The 21634-nt window shown below is 49.2% G+C and overlaps 1 protein-coding gene across 6 annotated transcripts in view; it reads right to left on the minus strand.

Moving 5' to 3' along the window:
• Positions 1–21634, minus strand: part of MYH11 (myosin heavy chain 11) — a 112562-nt gene that overhangs the window by 53623 nt on the left and 37305 nt on the right. For all 6 annotated transcript variants that reach the window (XM_032392201.1, XM_032392203.1, XM_032392200.1 and 3 more), the window contains 2 exons: positions 12549–12576; positions 1236–1338 (listed from right to left, as the gene is read on the minus strand). In XM_032392201.1, coding sequence (XP_032248092.1) covers positions 1236–1338; positions 12549–12576 — 131 coding nt within the window. The remainder of the gene's footprint in view (positions 1–1235; positions 1339–12548; positions 12577–21634) is intronic.

The following is a 21634-nucleotide window of genomic DNA, read 5'->3' on the forward strand; positions in this document are numbered from 1 at the left end:
TTCTCAGAGACTCAGACATTTCAAAAGTTTTTGTCATTGCTGGGGGCCAAGGTGGGCTCTTTAAACGTGATCAATGAGATACTGACTGAGATGGGTTTGCAGAGGCAGAGAAAAAAGTGTCTGGCATATCGTAGGCCCTTGGTAGAGATCAGTCATTTTTAAGTATTGTTATGTCTTACGCTGACTATTATAGGGAAAGAAGAGGCAGCAGGAAGCAATGTTTCATGGCCGTGTAAACTTAACCGTAGGATTACGTGGTCCTATACACTGTGCCAGAGACAGTTTGGAAATGCGGGGTTTCCTGCATTTGTTGGAGGGAGGGGGGTTTGAGCCCCAGGCGGCGCCCGCCCCAGACAAACTGTCTCTGTGATGGATCCAGAGTCATCTGTGAGGTCTAGAAAGCAAGACCCCCAAGCTGTCTTCAGGCCTCCACGCTGCCATCTCCCCAGCCCCAAACCTCCAGACGGAGGTGCCGGCAAGTCCTTCAAGCAGCCCCACTGCGTGTCCCCTCCTCGGGGACAGATGAGGCAGGGGCTAAGATGGGGGAGGAAGAAGAGAGGGATTGACCCCAGGAGGGATGATTCTAGAAACTTGCTCTTCTTTTCCTCAAATTGCGCCAGTGTGGGTTTATCTGTAGGATTATCTGACAGCGATCTCTCTTCCCCACCCATATAGAAGCCCGGTGAATTGAATGACAGCATCGCTGGGACTCATGGCTGGACCCCATCCCACGATGCCCAGCACACAGTTGACGCACGGTCACTGCACTGGACCAAAGCCCATAGCTGAGTGACACTGCTATTCCCATCCCCTGGGGTCCCAGTCAGAGGGGCACGTGGAGGAGTGACAGGTGTGTCTCAGTCCTAGGGAGTTTACAGAGATTCATTTACAGGGCGGTTCTCAATCTGGGTGCCCCAGAGGACACCTGGCGATGCCTGCAGCCGTTTTCGGCCGTCACAGCTCGGTAGAGATGTTGCTACCAGCATCTTGTGGGGGAGAGGCTGGGACGCTGCTAAAAGTCCTACAGCGCATAAGTCATGAAACAGGACCCCTCAGGATGATGATCGGGGCTGAGGCGAGGAATCGGCCAGAGCCAAAGGGCCCACCCAGCTGGAAAAAGACCCCTTCTGTGAGTTGCCGGGCAAGGGGCCCATTAAACATGGACCCAGGGCCTCTCGACGGAGCCCAGAGGCCCGTACGCTGGGGCTTAGCCACTGAACAGGAGTTGTACTCACCGTGATGCTCGTATCCTTCTTGCCCTTGTGGGAGGAGGCCACCACGGCAAGGTACTGGATGACTTTCTTGGTGTTTTCCGTTTTCCCGGCTCCGGACTCCCCTCTGAAAGACACGGGAACGGTGAGCCACTGGAAATAAGCCTATTCTCGTTCTAGAGCTCCCAGCCATTTGCCAGGTAGGGCAAGTGAGGCTCCCAGAGGGGAAGCGACTTGCCCAAGGTCATGGCGCCGGCACAGAGCTGGGCTGGGCCTCAAATGCTAGCCACCACCTCAATGTACGCCTCCCGAGAGGACACAGGAAAGGATTCGGATGCAAAGAGGAAAAGAGAAAAACTGGGTTTTCCTACCAAGGTCCAAACTTAGGTTTATTTGGAATCATCTACTTTTTGTTTAAAATATTTTATTTTTTTAGAGCATTTTCTAGGTTTGCAACAAGGTTGAGCAGAAAGTACACTGAGTTCCTCTATCCCTGTCCCTCGATGTGTACGGCCTCCGCCAACGACCGACACCCCCCATCAGAGCGGTGCATTTGTTATCATCGATGAACATACACTGACGTATCATCACCCAAAGTCCAGAGTTTACATCACGGTTCATGCTTGGTGCTGGACGTTCCGTGGGTTTGGACGCACATAACATGACATGAATCCATCATTATAGTACCACACAGAATAGTTTCTCTGCAAGTCACCTACTTTTAAGACATCATTAGCTTTGTCGACAGATAGAAAGATCAGGCAAAGGGCAGCCTTCTGGGAAGGAAATAGGTACATCTTAGAGCGCCAGACCCTAAGGTAAAACTTTTAGAAGCTTCCCTTACAGGTTATCCCACCAATCACTGGGCAGATTTAAGTCCCTTCATCCTCTGGAGAAGCCCACTCTGATTGTAAGATGGCTAGCTAATGATCTGAGTCAAGTATTGGAGGATAAACCTGGTTGAAATAATTCACGCTAAAGTATAAATGACTGATATGTTTAGATCAGCAGAGCATTGTTTGTCTTTTCAAAAGAGCACTCCGAGAATATGGCAGATTTTTTTTTTTTTTTTAATCAAATGGCCTTCTTGAACCACCTGCCTCTCTTGGCCACCAAAGATCATCATGGTGGGATTGCTTCACCCTAGGTTTCCAGGGTGGGCTGGACTCTGATTCCCATCCTTCCTGGTGAATTGGAAGGACAGGGCCTCAACCAAAACTTTCTTCCCTTCTCGTCCTCCCCTCCCATTTTCTTCTTTTGTTTTTCCTTTATTTGCCTAGACTCTCTCATTTTCTGAGCTCACTGAATATTCTGATATGCAAGAGATAATTTTTTTTTAAGTCTGGAAAAGAATGTGTCTACCGCGAGGTCAGCTCAAGGTTCTCCACCCTGGACCAGTGCCACAGCTCTTTTTCCTAATTAGGAAAGAAAGAAATTAATCTGCCCTGCCAAGCACCTGTTAACAACTTCGCTCATGGCTAAAAAAGAAAGAAACACGTGCCCTGAATTTCTGGACCTAGTGTTGTGGGCCCCGATGTCCGGATATCAAGTGTCTGATCTTCAGGAACGCCAGCCTTAGACTTGCCCTCTCCCTCTTCCTAATGGTCTTGATCCCAGTGGCCACATCATTTCATGTAGCCTCAGAGGTACTTTGTGAACTGGGAACCATGGAGTCAATTATCCCGATTTCTTGAGGGGAAAATAGAGTCCAAATAAAATTAAAAAAAATTTTTTTTTTTAATTTTAAGGAGAGAGTTGCCTTTTTAGGGGGAGGAGAGGTCCCATGCTAATTGTTTCACATGCATTATCTCCTTTAGCCTCCCTCCCCCAATCCTGAAGGTAGGATGGACCACTTCCCAGTTATTACAGAAGAGGAACTCTGGCCCAGAGTGGGTAAGCAACTTGCCCTAGGTCACACAGTGAGGCAAGGGCACGGTCAGAACTGAAAGTCAGGTCTCTGATTCCAGTGCAGTCAGGACTCTTTCTACTACGTTTGCCTAGTCATTCCACGACACAGGCCCACCCCTCTAGGAACTTGCTTTCTAAGGCCAGAGGAACCAATGAACCAAGCCATTCAGTCATTTACACCATAGTATGAATTACTTCCATCAGGCTAACATCAGAATGCTTGACAGACATCACCCCAGACTGAAGGGGTAAGTTCTGGTTGGAGCAAGAGGAAGGAGAGAAAATCTGAGTGTGGGAAGCCACCTTTATAGGTGATCCTGAGCTCTAAGACAGTACACACAGTGTCCAGATCCCCAGATCCTCCCCTTTCCCACAATAATCTCGTTTTCCACCTTTGTTTTCAGCCTCTCCTACCTCTTCTCTTTTACAACAAAGATATTGGCATGACCATGACTGTGGCCCTGGCCTTTGACCTTACGAGGGAGGGGAAGCAGGACATATACTCTGGGAATCTGCTTCTCTCCATGTGGGCTGCTTGGCTCAACAGTTTCCAAGTTTTATTGATAAAAATAAATTGTCCTGGGAGGTTGTGCCAAAGAAAACTCCAAAGCTCCAGGCCCACGGATGTCTGAAGATTGATGTGCTCAGGGCTGCTTTAGAAACATTAATATCTTTGCTTTTCTGACCCCTGAACTCCGGGGGTAAAGATGCTTTCCTGAACGACGCACCCGAAACCTCTGTCCTATTTCGTAGGGAACTTGGTGCCCAGTTCCCTCCTCATGACCGTATAAGGCCTCCTGGCCTTGTAATCCCCCCCTGCCAAGTCCTGCCCCAAAGGCAATGGGCGCTTTAACCCCAGCTGGGCCGGCTTCATGGGAGGGCCCTGTGCTTGACTTTGCGCTCTGATGTTGCCATCTTGAAATTCTTAATACTTTTTGAGTAAAGGGCTCTGCATTTTCATTTTGCATGATTTTACACATCATGTGGCTGGGCCTGGGTCCCAGGGTTGAACACCATTTACAGGTCCATTTCAGCCCGTGGTCTGCCCTTGGCAGCAAAGCCAAATTAGCTCTGGGTTTCAGAGCTGTTCAGTCCCTGGTCCTCATGGGACTCCCGCCCCTGTAGCCGGTGAGGTCCTCTAGCAATTGTGCTGTTCAACTCCTACACACCCTGCAAAGCCCAGATAAGCATTGCCTCTGTTCTGAATGCTGCCTCTAGGCAGGAGCAATGCCTCCTTCCCCTACAGCATCGATCAGCAGAATAGCTCAAGCGGCCCCAAGGCGAGACTGTCTGAGTTCAAATCCCTGCTGGGCCAGTTACCTGTGTGACCTTGGGCAGGTCATTTAACTACTCCCATGCCTTGGTTTCCTTATCTACAAAATAGGTATAATTAAAGCACTTACATGATTGTTGTAAGGATTAAATAAGTGAATGTATACAAGTGTTTAGAACAGTGCCAGATATACGAAAAGGGGAGCCATGATTACTTATAGCCATTTCCTCCCTAATGCTTATATTAATACTTATATATTAATGCTTATATAATGTTTATATTCTGTTTATATCATTATCTTCAACATTCATACTATTATTAAAACATAAATCCTATCCTATTTTTCCACTGTCTAAGCCAGGAGTCCTCAAACCATTCCTGTAAAGAGCCAGATAGTAAACACTGTAGGCTTTGTGGGTCATGCATTCTCTGTCCCAACTACTCAGCTCTGCGTTGTAGCAGGAAAACAAACAAGCATGGCTGTGTGCCAATAAAACTTTATTTACAAAAAACAGTGAAGGGCCGCATTTGGCCCACCAGTCAGAGTTTGCCAACCCCTGGCAGTGGTCTCCCAACGCTTTCCTGTCCATTTTAGATTAAAGTTCAGAATCTTCCCCAGGGCCCAGAAGACGCCCCTCCCCGCCCTGACCTCCTGCCCCACCACCCCCTTCTCTCTTAATCCAGCCCCTTGTCACATGCAGGTTACTGCCTGAACACACAGCTCTCTCTCAACCCAGGGCCTCTCCATCCCTCACCTCGGCCCCTGTTTGTTCACACTGTATGAACTACACGCTAGACCACAGGACTCAGCTCTACACATTACAAGCGCTCACTTGCCAGTTTCCTGATGACATAACTGCCTGTAGTAAATTGTGAGTCCCAGCGGCTTATCTGGACCCCTAATTATTTTTTTTTAATTTTTTAAAAAGATTTTATTTATGTATTTGACAGAGAGACACAGTGAGAGAGGGAACACAAGCAGGGGGAGTGGGAGAGGGAGAAGCAGGCTTCCCGCGGAGCAGGGAGCCCGATGCGGGGCTCGATCCCAGGACCCTGGGATCATGACCTAAGCCGAAGGCAGACACTTAACGACTGAGCCACCCAGGCGCCCCTGGACCCCTAATTATTTTTAAAAGCTCATATCCTGCTATCAACATGTTGGTCCTCAAGTCACTTCGGCTGATTGTGACAATGGCCCAAATGAAATTTAATAAGGAGAGTTAAGCGGATGATGGTTTGGGGGCGACTGGACACATGTACAAATAAAAGTTGAATGGCTACAGCCAATGTCCACTCCCTGGGCGCTGGCCATGTTCAGGGGCAGTATGCTAGGGGACGAGGACTCTGTCCCACCCTCACTGAGCTTACGTTCCAGGAGAGGGAGACAGACACTAGCCAAGGAAATGAGTAAGTAATCAAGGTCATCTGAGGGTCTGTTATGGTTATATCAGGGCGGCATGATGGGGGACTGGGGCCAGGGGCAGCTGTCGGTGGGTAGCCAGAAGGGGAGCAGAGCTCTGCAAGATGCAGGTGGTAGCCTGATGTTTGGGGTGTGTTATTAACAGTGAAATCACTAACGAAAAGCCACAAAAATGCAGTGTGGTACTAAATCTAGCACGTAAAGGACACAGTCAGGGAGCTGAAACACAAAGGCAGAGTTCCCTCCACTGGGAACGTGTGCGTCATTGGGCTCTGTGCATCTTGGTTGGGGGTTACAAATAAATTTTAGCAAGTAGGTGAATTTGCAAATATGGAATCAAGAAATAATAAGGACCGATTGTATATATATCTTTATATATACTAATGTGTATTTTTTAAGTCTAAAACAATCACAGCTACCATCCATAGAGGGGGATTAAATAAAACACAGCATTTCTGGGCAGCCTCAAGGAGGGAGGCTGGTTTATGCATGATCAGACAGAACGCACTCCAAGATCCACTGCTGAGTGGAAAAAGCAAGAGCAGATAAGCACGTGCAGGATGCAACCATTGTGTTTTCTAAAATCCAGAGTTCTGGATCCTCCTGGGGAGGAAAAAAAAACCCAACTAGCTCTGGGAACAGCTCATCAGCATTCTCCCATGGCATAAGTTTTGTCTGGGGCAGGATCACAGCTGCCCCTCGAATGGGTGTGAGCTTTCCACTTTGCCACAGTCCCCACCACTCCCTAATGTCACCCCTGACCGAATTCACCCCTTTCTGTTCCCTACCAGCCTCTCTGAGACATTAGCATTTGTAAATCCTGATCTGAGGATACAATGAATGTACGCAGCTAGCTGTAGATCTACCAGCCAGGCCTAAATGCATTAAGATAATCATGGACATAGCTTATCATGGTTATGATTCGCCACTATTCATCGTCTGTCACCCCATACGGTTCTCCTTGCTTTCGCTTGGCGTGGCTGAGGGCAAAGCTGCACTTTTAGAAACAACTGACAAGTAACAGTTATGTTCGCTGAGCATTAAATGACATCATCACGCACTGTGCTCTGTGCTTTCCGTGAATTAACTCATATATTCCTCACAGCCGCCCTGTGAGGTGGGTGCAGTTGTCCATTTTATAGGCAAGGAAACTGAGGCGCAGACAGGGTAGGTGGCTTTCTATGAGAATATGGCAGAACCGAGTCCCAGACTCCCTTCTTTTCTGTCTAGCTCGCTGGCTGCCCCTAAAATGAAAATCTGGCCTGTTCTGGAGCCAAAATGGCCCCACGTTGCCTCGCTTGGGGCAGCCAAGTGTAGTCACAGTATCACTTAGGGGCCAAAGGGACCCCAGCGCCCCCCATCGCTTTACTTTGCCAGCCAGCAGAGTCAGCTAACAGTCTGAGGACCCCCGTGCCAGGGTGGGCTCACTCCCAGCCTAGCCTAGGCTCCCCATGAGCTGAGACCAGGGGCCCTGTCTTCAACCCCTGCATGTGCCAAGTAACCCCAGACGGGTTTCTCCCACAAGACCTGCACGCAGGGGTCAGCAATCTGGGGGATGAACCAGATATTCTCACTGCAAAATGAGCACCATGATCTCCAGGACCCCCAGTCCTCCCCCAGCTCATGTTTTCCGCCCCTTCTGAGCTCCCCAATGGGCCACAGAGGGGAGGCACTGGAGCCCCTTTCCTCCTCCCCAGAGCCACACCACCCTCTCTCCACCCCAACGCCAACGGTGGGTGTACACAGTTTGGAGTCAGCCATGCTTTCGGCATCCCCCAGGAAGATGCCTGTGCCGAGTGTTACCATCCCTGCCAGCTCGCTGGCTGGCCCACCTGTTCGCAGGTGCGCGTCACGCTAGATGAAAACCCGGGTGTCCCCAGCTCCACCCCAGGCCAATGAGTCAGGAGTCTCCTGGGTGAAGCCAGGCTGTCAGGCTCCAGAACCAGTCGCTCAGCAACTGATGTGCAGCCACATCTGGGGACAGAAGTCTAGCAGGACCCGCACCCCAGGGGTACCTGAGATGGTTTTAAGCAGTCATGGTCCCCAAAATTACCTGACCAGGGAAGCCACAGTTGGCACAGACACGATGACTGAACCCAGCAGGTACAACGCGAACCAGCTGATGAGGCTTAACATCACCAGGGACAGGTCACATTAGTGTCACGTGGATGTCACGTGGGTTTGACGTACCCCCTGATATGGTGGGATGAAGAAGGCAGCTCACCTCGGCATCATTCTCCCCAAAACCCATAACCCCAGTCTAGCGACTGAGAACATCAGACAAACCCAAATTGAGGGATGTTCTGCTAAATCTCTGATCAGTCCTCAAAACTGTCAGGGTGGCTCAGTCGTTAAGTGTCTGCCTTCGGCTCCGGTCATGATCCCAGGGTCCTGGGATCGAGCCCTGCATGGGGCTCCCTGCTCAGCAGGGAGTCTGCTTCTCCCTCTCTCTCTGCCCCTCCCCCTGCTCGTGTTCTGTTTCTCTCTGTCAAATAAATAAATAAAATCTTAAAAAAAAACCTATCAGGGTCATGAAAAACAAGAAAGTCTGAGAAACTGTCAGAGCCAAGGAGAGACTAGGGAGACATGACGACAAGATGTCATTCTGGATGGGATCATGGAACAGAAGGACATTAGTGGAAAACCGTGAAACCTAATCATTGTTAAATCATTGTTAAAACCAAATCATTGTTAAAATGATGAACCAACATTGTTGTCTTAGTGTGACAAATGTGGTGACATCACATGTTACTATCAGGAGAAACTGAGACTTGGCAGGTGGGATATAGGAACTCTCTACACTATCTTGGCAACTTTTTTGTAAATCTAAAATCATTTCAAAAGTATTCTATTTTTTTAAGTGATTCCACTTAAAGAATAATACTAATTTAACAATAATGTGCACATACAGCCAAAATCCTAACCACGGTGCTAGGAAAATGAGGTCCGGGAAACATGAGTTCTTTTTCAAGCCAATCTCCAGAATCAGGAGCCTTACACCAGACACAGACTTTGCTTTTGTGATCCTGCTTCTGGGATCCTACTTCCATCCTCAAAGAAAGAAGCTGAGGAATCACAGAGGAAGTTCTGCCCACAAAGTTGGATGTCATCATATATTTGTTTGGGAATAAAATTTTTTTTAAAGATTTTATTTATTTATTTGAGTGAGAGAGAGAGCACAAGCAGGGGGAGTGGCAGGCAGAGGGAGAGGGAGAAACAGACCCCCGCTGAGCAGGGAGCCCGATGCGGGGCTCGATCCCAGGACCCTGGGATCATGACCTGAGCCCAAGACAGACACTTAACTGACCGAGCCACCCAGGCGCCCCAAGGATAAAATTTAAAATGACCTAAAAGCTTCAAGTGTTTCACTAACTCCATGGAGGGTCAGTGGTCATCCAAAAAGGATATTTGTAAATAACATGGAAACGTGACATCAGTGGAACGTCAAGTGGAAAAAAGCAAGAGAAAAAGATGTATGCACACGGTTGAGTTCGTGTTTATGTTTAAAACTGCCTAGGAAAAACAACAACAACAACAACAACAACAAGAAGGAGCTACCCCAAGGTTTACTGGGGCCAAACTTGGCAGTGGACTGTGGGTAAAGTTTTCCTATTGTTCACTTCTGGGTATTTATCTGCCTTACTCTTACAGTTACAAAAAAATTAAATATATGTGCTCGCATGCATTTCACATTTCAATTTAATTTAAATTAAAACTTATTTATTTAGTCTTTAGGGTAGAATGGAAAAAAAGAGAGAAAGCAAGTGGAGAGAAGTTTATTGATTTGCCTAAAGCTGGGAGTCAGCAAACTTTTTCTGTAAAGGGCCAGAGAGTAACTATTTGAGCCCCTGAAGGAAACAAATGATTTCTGTTGCACGTACTCAACTCGGCCACAGTAGCGCAAACTCAGCCACAAGCCACACAGAAATGAATGGGTGTGGCTGTGTTCCAATAAAACTTCATTTATAAAAACAAACAGAGGGCCAGATTTGGCCCTTGGGTGACAGTTTGCTGACTCCTGGCCTAAAATCACAGAAATCTAACTCAGGGATCCTTGGACCTGTGAAAGCAGAGGTTCACTGCAGCCAGGATTCTGATTCTTAAGCCTGGGCTTCACCCTCAAAAACCATGGTGCCTCCAGCAAGCAAGGCTCAACAAAACTCTGGCAAAATGTCACCACTGCATGAGACAACAGCCAACAATGGTGCAGGACCTACTATGTGCCAGGAACCATGCTCAGTTCTCCCCCGACATTGCCCCTTCCATCCTCCCAACCACCCTAGGACGTGGCCACAATCGATAGCCCCATTCTACAGATGAGGAGACTGAGGTTTGCAGACTTACCCAGCTTGCCCAAGAACAAACTGCTGCCATGCAGCAAGGCAGGAAAGCAGACCTAGCCCTGGGCCTCCAAGGCCCCACCTCCGAACCACAAGGGCTGCCCTCTTGAGATTATCTGTGTCCCTCAATATTGCACTGCGTTATCAAAACCCTGTAGGCTTTTACTGAGAAGCGTTTCTTCTTCAAAAACAGAGCAGAAGGGATGGGGGGAGGTGGGTCAAAGTAGGAGGCCTGCTTGGGAGGGAACTCCGGCCAGGCCATAGGTGAGGCGCCCAGTGGAATCCCCTGGGAAACCCTATAGTTTTACAAGAGTCAATGTGGGCCCCAGGGGAGAGCGGGAGAAGGTGGCTGTCAGCCTGAGTCACCTCCCCTGGAGGAGAGAATGGCCTGAGACCAGAGTCTGAGCAACCCTAGTGGGAAGTGCAAACCCAGGTGACTCATGCCCCAGACTCTGACAGCACCAGTGTGTGTCCCCAAGAAGCCCTTCTGGCCTCCTTGAATGGTCAGAAAGATCTGATCTACCTCTTTTCCACGCCTTCATCCCAGCCTGCAAGACCCTGCCTGGTTGGCTCCCTGACCACATCTTCCTACCCAACCCTTCCCCACTGTGCCCCAGCCCATCCAACCTTCTCTGTTCCCCAAAAGGCAAATGGTCCCTACCTCAGGACCTTTGCCCTTGCTGTTCCCCACCTGAAACTCTTCTCCCAAATTCTTCTGGGGGCTGGCTCCTTGTCACAAAGGTTTCACATCATGCCTTACAAGTGGTTGAGCCAGCATGGGCAGGCTGAAAATCTTTTTCTCTAAACCAATGCACTAAATACAAAAGCCGTCAGTGCGGGTCCTGGATGTCCTGGAATGGCTCTTCCCAGACAGAGGCTTCTTCTGAGGGACACACTCTGGCCAAACTGACCTCTTAGTTTCTTAATTAGAACATGCTCCATCTGACTCCAGTGCCTTTGCACAAGCTGGAACCGCTTCCCCCTTTTCCTTTGCTATTTCTGCCAAAATATCACGTCTTTGGAGAAGCCTTTCTCGTTCTGCCCAATTAGAATACTTCTTATGTGCAGATTCTTCTAGTTCCTTATGTGTTTCAGTCTTTGTAATTTTCACAGTTTGTAATTACACACTCACTTGAGTGATTTAAGAAAATGTGTATGTAGTTTTTTTTCTAGTTTCTGAAAAGGTAAGTCAAGCAGTAAGTTCAGGTAGTCTAAAAGACAAGTGCGTGATTACCGTCCTAGTGCTGACTTCCCTCTTAAGAAGAGGGGTACTGTTTATTTTTGGCTCATTCCCAGGTGCCTTATACCCACCAGGAGGCCTGGCCCCATTAAATCTGCTGAGTAAGGAGCAATGGTGGGAGTGGTGTAGGGGTTAGGATGGAAGGGAAGGGTACGAGTTTCTCGTTGCTACTATAACAAATGACTAGAAACTCAGCATCTATGATCACCCAGTTCCAGAAGTCAGACGTCTGACATGGATCTCACTAGGCTAAAACCAAGGTGTCAGCAGGCTTATATTTCTTTCTTTCTGGGAGCTCCAGGGGAGAGTCCAGTTCCTTGGCTTTTCCAGCTTCTAGAGGCTGTTCTCATCCCTGGCGTCCTCCCTCATCAAAGTCAGCAATCTTGGGTCAAGTTCTCACGTTGCATCTCCCTCTGACCCTCTGCTCTGCCTCCCACTTCCACTTTTAAGAACCTTGTGATGACACTGGGCCATCTGGATAATCTTGATAATCTCCCTATTTTAAGGTCTGCTGATTAGGAACCTTAACAGCATCTGCAACCTCCATGCCCTCAGGCCACATGACCTGACATATTCACAGCTTCCAGAAATTAGGATGCAGAGATCACTGGGGGCCCATTATTCTGCCCACGACAGGAGGGATTTTTCCTGAGAATTAAAGATTCTCTGAGTGATTCTAAATTGAGTTAACATCCTCTGACTATGTATTTCGGTCTTCGAAGACACAGTGACACCAACTACTAAATACAACACAAACGTGCTCGCTCACTGCGACATGTTAGGGCAGTAATTTAACACGAGCCAAGATTTCCTCACTAACAGAGACGCCCTCCACCTTCCCAGAGCTGTTATGCAGAGAGATGCAATTCTGTCTGTAAATAGCTCAGGGCCTAGCATGCAGTAAGTGCTCACTAAATGCTCATTTTAGAAAGGGGGACGTTGCAGAACAAGATGGCACCAGGTATCATCGACAGTTTGGATGTGCCTGCCTCAGCATGAGGACTTCCGTTCAGCCCAAGTTGAGCGCAGCTCTACTCCGTGCCAGATACGAGCGAGACGCCTGGGAAGGTCAACAAAAGCTCTGCCCTCACAGACCTCTCTCTTTAGCAGGTTGGATCTCGACCGTAGAAAAACAGGAAAAGGCAGCTCCACTTACGTGCACAGAATGGACTGGTCCTCTCGATCTGAGAACAGAAAGAAAAAAGGCCATGAGTTAGAATTAGCTCTGAGTGGAGGGTCTGGGGATAGCTCCTTCCCAAGCCCCCCCCCCCCAATCCTAAGCTCCTGCACACTGGCCCCAACAAAGGTGGCGAGGGCCAACCGGGCTCATTGCCCAGGGCACAGGGGACAAGAGCAGAGCCAAGAGGACAGCAGGGCTCCTTCCGGCACTGCTCCCTACCCCCCAAGTCCTGGAGGCAGCCCCAGAAAGATGCTGGAGCCTGATGAGTTCAGAAGGCAGTGGGCATTCTAGCCCATCCAGCTCTGGGGGGGGCGGGGGAGGGTCCCGGGAGCCCACTCTGCCAGACAGAGCAGACTGGGGTCTCACTCGGCCACTTCTCAGCTCTGTGGCCTTGGACGAGTGGTCTTAACCCCTCCATGCCTCAGTTCCTGCATCGAGAATATAGGGTATTAGACAGTTTGGGTTTGAAAACCTAGCATGTCCTCCTCTGGGAAGAGCATCATCCTGTGTTCCTCTAGGAGATGTGCCTCCGACCCCACCCCTGCCATCATACACAGTCTTGGTGGGGCTGCCCCCTTGGTCCCCCAGCCAAGAGGATGGGGAAGCATAGTGGGTGGACAGAACCCTGAGCCCTCACTTCCTGCCCCCAGATCCCAAGAAGCCCATTCCTGCCATTTCTGAGCCTGGCTCTCCAGTCTTCCCACCCCATCCGTGAGCTCCCTGACAATCCTCCATACATTCCTTTCCTAGATAAAGTGCTGAGTCAGTCTCCGTTGCTGACCACCAGAGAACCCTGGCAGGGAACATAGGGCATCGTGAGATTAAACGTGATTAAGCAGACATTACTGATCACCTTCTACTCTTTTTTTTTTTTAAGATTTTATTTATTTGAGAGAAAGAGCAAGAGAGCACAAGCAGGGGGAGGGGCAGAGGGAGAGGGAGAAGCAGACTCTCCACTGAGCAGGGAGCCCGACGTGGAGCTCGATCCCAGGACCCTGGGATCATGACCTGAGCCGAAGGCAGACGCTTAACTGACTGAGCCACTCAGGTGCCCGATCACCTTCTACTCTTAAAGTGGCCTCAGAGGGTAGAGCCAGGGTCTGGAACCCACTTCCTGCCCTATGAGGGATACAGGGACAGCTACCGACAACTTCAACCATTGGCGAATTAACCATAACCGAAAAATCAGAGCATCTTATCTGCTGATGGGCAACGCCAAAGTGGCAGGTGTTTCTGAAATCCATTCCCTGGCTCCATCCTCGCTGTCATGGTGCTCAGGCCCTCTTGATCCACCTCGCCAAAGATCTCCCCGGATCTTGTCCCGTCCTCCTCCGAACCCCTTCTCAGAGTGCTCTTCCTAACACACCGAGCTGCTGATCACTCTGCAACTTAACACTCTCCCACTCTGGAAGTTTCTTAAAAAGTCCAACATAAATCTACCATAGGACCAGAATTCCAGTCCTGGGAATATACCCAAGAGAACTGAAAGCACATGTCCCTGCAAGACTAGCTCACGAACGTTCACAGCAGTGTTGGCGTGATAGCTAAAAAGTGGAAGCGACCCAAGTGCCCATCACTTGGGGAATGAATAAACAATATGAGGTAGATTCATAGCAGGGAATATTATTCAGCCATAAAGACAATGATGTCCTAGTGACACACGCTATGACATGGATGACCCCCAAAAAACATTGTGCTAAGTAAAGGAAGTCAGAGACAAAACGCCACATATTATAGGACCGCATTTATACAAAATGTGTAGAGTAGGCAAATCTGTGAAGTCAGAAAGCAGGTGGGTGGTCACCAGCGGCTGGGGGTGGGGCGCTGCAAATGGGCATTCGGGGTTCTGAAACTGGATTACAGTGATGCTGACCTAAGTCTATCAATTTACTAAAGATCTTTGAAGTTCACACTTAAAATGGGTGAATTTTTGGTACTCAAATTTTATCTCAGTAAAGCCATCTTCATTGTTTTTTAAGACTTATTTATTTTAAAGAGAGAGAGAGAGAGCATGAGCAGGAGGGGCAGAGGGAGAAGGAGAGAGAACCTCAAGCAGATTCCACAATGAATGCAGAGCCCGACACGGGGCTTGATCTCAGGACCTTGAGGTCACAACCTGAGCAGAGACCAAGAGTAAGACGCTCAACTGACCGCACTACCCAGGTGCCCAATGAAGTTGTCTTTAAAAAGTTAGTGTCCGGGGCGCCTGGGTGGCTCAGTAGGTTAAGCATCTGCCTTTGGCTCAGGTCATGATCCCAGAGTCCTGGGATCAAGTCCCGCATCGGGCTCCCTGCTCAGCCGAGAGTTTGCTTCTCCTTCTCCCTCTGTCCTTCCCCCAACTTGTGCTCTCTCTCTCTCAAATAAATAGAAATCTTTAATAAAAAATGAATAAAAATAAAAAGTTAGTGCCCTTAGATAAGGCCCGCAGTCCTGAGCATGGCACCCAAGACCTCCCATAACTGGCCCAGCCCACCTCCCCAGCCTTGGCACCCCTGTGTCCTTCACTCTGATGCCCCAGTGATCCCCCCACCCCCGAGCTCACTCCTGCCTTTGTTCAGGCTGCCCTCTTCTTTGTTTCCTGGCCCCTTCCTGGTCCCTCAGCCTCAAAGATGACACCTCCTCCAAGAAGCCTTCCCCACAGTGACAGAGCCAGGGGTGGCTTGGCTGTAAATCCCCTTCAACGCTGTCAAGCTATCACAAATCACCAACCTTGGTAGAGAGAGTAAGCTCCGAGAAAAGCCCCCAGCCCCCTCCAGAATCCCACTGCTGCCTCCAAGTCCCTCCCAGATAGAAATTCAGGAGCTCTCTCACTGGTTCCTGCCTGTCCCCAAGACAGGGGTGAACTTCCACGCCCCTGGTCCCATAGGGACCTGTGCTTCCAGAGTGCTCTGTCCCGGGTTTGCTTTTTTCTGTTCTCTTGTGTCTGTGCCCCACAGGACCATGGAGTCCTCAGGCAGAAGCACCTAGTTCTGGACCTTGCTTCCTTCGGTTTCTGGACCCCCAGCTCCCAAGCCCTGAGCTCCTGACACAGAAAGTTTAGCTTGGTGAGCTCTGCAAAAAACCACCCCCAAACCTAGAAGAAGTGGGCTTCTTGATGGGGAAGCTCGATATACATGCGAAAAACTGACTCATTTATTCATTCATTCAACAAATACTTTAAGGGTATCTACCAGGTATTGGACATGACGCTGGCCCTAAAAATACCACATAATAGTATGTAATACTTGGCACTTCCTCCATGCCATGCATTGTTTTAAGCATTGACCTGTATTAACACGCATTAGACCCTCACATATCCTATGAGATAGGCTATTTTTATCCCCATTGTACAGATGGAGAAACTGAGACACACAGAAACTTTTAAACTTGCCCATAGTTACACAGCAGTGGGTGAGGCAGGATTTGAACCCCAACCTACTAGTTATTGGGCCAGACATAGCGTCAGGCACTTCTCCTGTGTGAACTTTGATCCTGACCCCTTCGGGGTTGAGAAGACAGAGGTTAGGTAGCCCAAAGTCACACGGCCACTTCGGTGACTGATCAGGGTTCTGAAACACGTGGGTCCGAGTTCGGGTTCTTTCTACTTCCCCAGGTATGACAGCACAGAGGAAATGGGACATGGGTCCTGAGGGGCCACGGCTGCAGGGGATTAGGGAAGGCACTGGGGGACAAGGCAGCTTGGGGAGATCAGCATAGCCCAGCCAAGGGAAGGTGTGAGGCCTATTCCCAGGCCAGGAAGAAGCTGTGCTAAGGTCCAGGTGGGAAGAAGGAACCAGGGCATGGAGTGGCCTCTGGGATAGAAGGATCCACTTCCTAAGAATCAGATCTGAAATCCACACATCTGTCCCACCACCCCTGCCACACCTAGTCTAAGAACCATCACTTTGGGCCCACACTGTCTCCCCATACTAGAAAGCAGGCTTTATTGGGGAAGTAGGAGCTTATATGTTTTGTTTAACATTGTATCTCCAGTGCCTGGCACATAGTAGGTGCTCAATTATATTCGTTAGATGGATGGATGGATGGGAAGATGGATGGATGGACGGACTGATGGGTGGGTGGATGGATGGATATGGAGAAAGCCATTCCTGTGTGTCACTGGGAAACAGAGAGGACATTAATGACCATATCTAGAGGGGGGAGTTCTATCTCATAGAGAAGATCTGGCCCACCGCAGGGCAAGATGAACGAGATGATTGGGCAAGCTCCATGGACCTTGTGCCACCTCCAGTCAATTCTCCTTTTCTTCTCTCAGATCACAGATGGACATTCTGGTGATCCGGTTGAGGCAAATCCTCACAATAAAAGGCAGAAGTACCAAAACACTACTCAATTCCTCTTCCTTGCTCTCAGTTTTTCCGCCTTGAGGTGGTAGCACGGACCTCAGCTGCCTACGGGCGCCATGTTCAGGGAGTGTGGAGACACTCCATCCGACAAGTCTGACCCCTGAGCCGAGGGCCAGGGGGAAGCCCTTGCATGGAGAAGCGCCCCAGGAACAAGACAGAGAGACAGAGTGCTCTCCTTCTGCATCAGAACTCCATCCCCACACAGTCCCATCCTCCAGGCCAGCTGCACTGACTCCTACCGATACCCCCATCTTCTGCTACGATTCTTGGCTGCTCCACACCCTTCCAGAAACATCCACATCAGAAACACCCACACATGTGTCTAACGACAGACACCTGAGTCGGTCACTGCAACAACATCAGCAGTAGCAAAAGACCAGATGCAAACCATTTAACTGGTCTGTCCACTGAAGACGAGCTAGTCAAACTTCCAGGATTTAAATGCTGGTACGGCCATGTAAGGGCACATTAGGCAGCCAGTAAAAAGAACCAAGCAGGGCGCCTGGGTGGCTCAGTCGGTTAAGTGTCCGACTCTTGATTTTGGCTCAGGTCCTGATCTCAGGGTCCTGAGATCCAGCCCTGAGTCGGGCTCCACACTCAGCAGGGAGTCTGCTTGGGATTCTTCTCTCTCTCTCCCTCTGCCCCTCTGCCCCTCTACCCCACTCCCCTACTCGCAATACTCTCTCTCTAAAAATGTAAATAAATAAAAAGAGGAACATCTATACGCAGGCAGGCACACATATACACCCACACATGCACACACACCCTCAAATACTTGGATACATCATGAAGCCACCACTCTCGACGTGGCCTACAGTGCTTGTCCCTGAGGACAGGGTCTGAGGGCTGAGAATCACAACAGGAGGGACACCGACTTTCACTCCATCTGCCTCTAACCTGTTCACGTTTGTGCTGGGAGCATGCATAACCATTCCCTCATCTCACCAAAAAGTGGCCAAGGGAAAAACACTCTTTCCTGCTCTTGAGGAAACCACTGTAACCCCAAAACTTAGGACACAGAGGAGAGAAATAGCCACCACCCACAATCTCCCCCTTCCGGAGAGCCCACTGCACCTCGGGCCCGCGCTGAGCTCCTTTGGTGCTGCGTGACCCATTTAATTCCCAAGGCAGCCCCGGAGGTGAGCACTGGCACCACCCCCATTTTACAGATGAGGAAAATAGAGCGCAGAACATGAATTGCCCAAGGTCACGGTGGCACCCCCCAGAAGATATGTCTGCTCTGAAACTCAGAAGGTGACCTTATTTAGAATCAAGGTATTAGAGGTGTAGTTAAGGATCTCCAGATGAGATGATCCTGGATTTAGGGTGGGATCCAAATCCATGACCGGTGTTGCTAATTCTAAGAGAAAGGGCGGTGAGATTAGAGATACAGGGACAAGGCCGCATGAAGGAGGCGACAGACTGGAGGGATGTGTCTACAAGCCTAGGAACGCCAAGGATGGTCAGCCACCCCCTGAAGCCAGGAGGCAGGTGCGGCCCGGATTCTCCCTCAGAGTTTCCAGAAGGAACCAACCCTGCCCAGGCCTTGACCTCGGGCAGAAAAGCAGAAGACAAGCCTTAAAGCTCAGCAGGGCTCGGTGGGAAGAGAGAGCGGTCAGTATCCCCTCTCCCGTGGAGGGGAAATCCGCGGGGGCAGGTCCCCGGCTCTGTCACGACCACCAGCTCCTCGTTCTGGAATCAGGGAATATGGATATCTGCGCCTCCAACTTCCAGCCAAAGGAGAAACCCGCTCAGGAACAGAGCCAAATAAGAAACCTATGAAAAACTGATTCAGAAAGCGGGTGAGGGGTAGAGGAACCACGCACTCTGCAATCAGAACGAGGCAGAGAGAGAGACACCACCCCCCAGGGGGCCTGGCCCAGACAACCTCCGCTATTTTAAGGGATGATTTTGAGACTGACTGACAGACGGACGGGCTATCTTGATTCATCAGTCCAGGGAGAGGGACAGGCTTTCCCAGCAGCCTTGGGAAGCCTGGTCCAGGGCACAGGAGATTTATAGGGTCAGATGCTGGTCCTGGGGCCCTTCCCCCTAGGTCCCCAGGAGAGGCAGCGGGCTCCTGGGGAAGGCTTGGAACCTGCCAGGGCCGCTCTGCGCTGGGGGCTGCCGGGACCTCTGGCCGGGGACATTCCCATCGGAAACGCACCACCTCCAAGCGTGGGAAGCTGACGGAGCGAGGCTGTGGGCAGAAGGAGGGCTTGATGTGGGCACCGCATGCTGACCCGTAACTTCCTCCTGGGGCGTTCTGCCTCCTTCCTGAGCGCAAGCTTGGGTCTGACACAAGAGAGAAGAGTCCTCTGAATGGGGGAAGCAGGGTCCCCTCCAAGCTTTGCCCTCGCTGCTTCTTCTGCCCACAGCACCCTCTTCCTGCCTGACCCATTTTCCTCCTCCTCCTTTTTCCCATTGAGGTGAAATTCACACAACACAACATTAATGAAGTACAAGTGAACAATTTGGTGGCATGGAGTATGTTCACAGGGTTGTGCCCTGTGCACGGTGTGCCTGGTGCACATCTAGGTCCAGAACATTCCTTTTTTTTTTTTTTAAAGATTTTATTTATTTATTTGACAGAGAGAGAGAGAGCTTGCACAAGCAGGGGGAGCAGCAGGGAGAGGGGGGAGAGAGAGAGAGAGAGAGAAAGAGAGAGAAGCAGACTCCCCACCAAGCAGGGAGCCCGATGCAGGACTCGATCCCAGGACCCTGGAATCATGACCTGAGCTGAAGGCAGACGCTTAACTGACTGAGCCACCCAGGCACCCATTCCAGAACATTCTTATCAGCCCAAACCCCCAACCCATTTAGCAAATCACTCTTCCTTCCCCACCCCCATAACTGCTAGCAACCACTCATCTGCTTTCTGCTAGAAGATCAACCTCTTCTAGACACTTCACATAAATACAATCGTACAATATGTAGCCTTTTGTGTCTGTTTCACTTAGCGTGGTGTTTTTGAAGGTCATCCCTGTTGTGACATGTGTCCAAACTTCCTTCCTTTCCATGGCTGAGTACTATTTCCTTGTATGGATATACCATATTTTGTGTATCCATTCATCCATCGATGGGCATTTGGGTTGTTTCTACCTTTCGGCTACTGTGAAGAATGCTGTTCTGAACATTCAAGTATAGGTTTTATTTGAGAACTTGTTTTCAATTCTTTGGAGTATATACCCCAATCCATTCTTTTTTTTTTTTTTTTTTTAAGATTTATGTATTTATTTGAAAGAGAGAGAGCGTAAGTGGGGGCAGGGGAGGGCAGAGGGAGAGGAAGAGAATCTCAAGCAGACTCCCCACTGAGTGCCCAGCCAGACACAGGGCTTGATCTCACAACCCTGAGATCATGACCTGAGCCGAAACCAAGAGTCGGATGCTCAACCTACTGAGCTACCCAGGTGCCCCACTCCCAATCCATTCTGAAATGGCATCTTGAGAGTCACTTCTTCTATGATTTTCTCTGACTCTATACCTCCTTAGAGCTAAACTGGAGGCCTTTCTACTGCATATCCCCCCTGGGACTGCCATGGACAGTGGTACAAGTTGTACACTGCATAACTCAAGGGGGAACCATTCACATTGGTCATTATAGATTTGTACATTTATTAAGACAATCTTCCAGCAGATGGAGGAAAAGTGCCTTGAGAAAGGGGTAAGTTTTTCTATCTCTATAAAGGCACCACATGGCCTCATGGTGGCCCTGGTTCTGATAGTCCAAAGGTTCCCTCCATTGTAGCACCTAATCTCACTGTGATCATTGTTTCACCTCAAGACTTTTTAGCAGGAAAGAGTACAGATTATCTGGAAAAATAACAGATCATTTGTCCATGACAGGACTCTATGGATGGATGGAAAAACTGTCTTTCCATCTTAGTAAAAAGTATGCTACTTTACATTATTTACAATAGCCAAACAGTAGGAACAATAAAAAATCCATCAACTGCTGAGTGGATAAACAAAATGTGGCATGTCCAAACAGTGGAATATTACTCAGCCATAAAGAAGAAATGTCACACTGACACCTGTTACAACATGGATGAACCTTGAAGCCATGATGCTCAGGGAAAGAAGCCAGTCACAAAGGATCACATACTGTAGCATTCATTCTATTGATAGGAAGTATCCAGAATAGGCAAATGTGGACAGACAGAAAGTAGATGAGTAATTGCCTGGAACTGGAGGTAGGATGGGGAAGGGACTACCAAGGGGCACACAATTTTGGGGGGGAGGGTGAGAGAAATAGAAAATTAGATTGTGTGATGACTGCATCCCCCTGTAAATCCACTAGTGACCAGGGAACTGTATACTTTAAATGGATTAATTTGTGGTATATAAATTATACCACAATAAAGCTTTTTTAAAAAAACTATGTTAATTTTACACCATCTCTGAATCAAGAGATCCGACTCCTTAAACTTCACACAGATCTATACGTTTTTCAGAAGTTACAAAACTGGGGGCTCCTGGGCGGCTCAGTCGGTTAAGTGTCTGACTCTTGGTTTCGGCTCAGGTCGTGATCTCAGGGTCGTGATTTCTGGGAAAGCCTGTCCCTCTCCCTGGACTGATGAATCAAGCTCTGAGCTCAGCAAGGAGTCTGCTACAGTTTCTCTCTCTTTCCCTCTGCCCTTCCCCCAGCTTGTGCGTGCGTGCTCTCTCTCTCAAATAAATAAATAAATCTTTAAAAAAAAAAAGGAAGTTACAAAA

Source organism: Phoca vitulina, unplaced genomic scaffold, assembly GCF_004348235.1.
Source record: "Phoca vitulina isolate PV1807 unplaced genomic scaffold, GSC_HSeal_1.0 scaffold66, whole genome shotgun sequence".
Taxonomy (NCBI): Eukaryota; Metazoa; Chordata; class Mammalia; order Carnivora; family Phocidae; genus Phoca; species Phoca vitulina.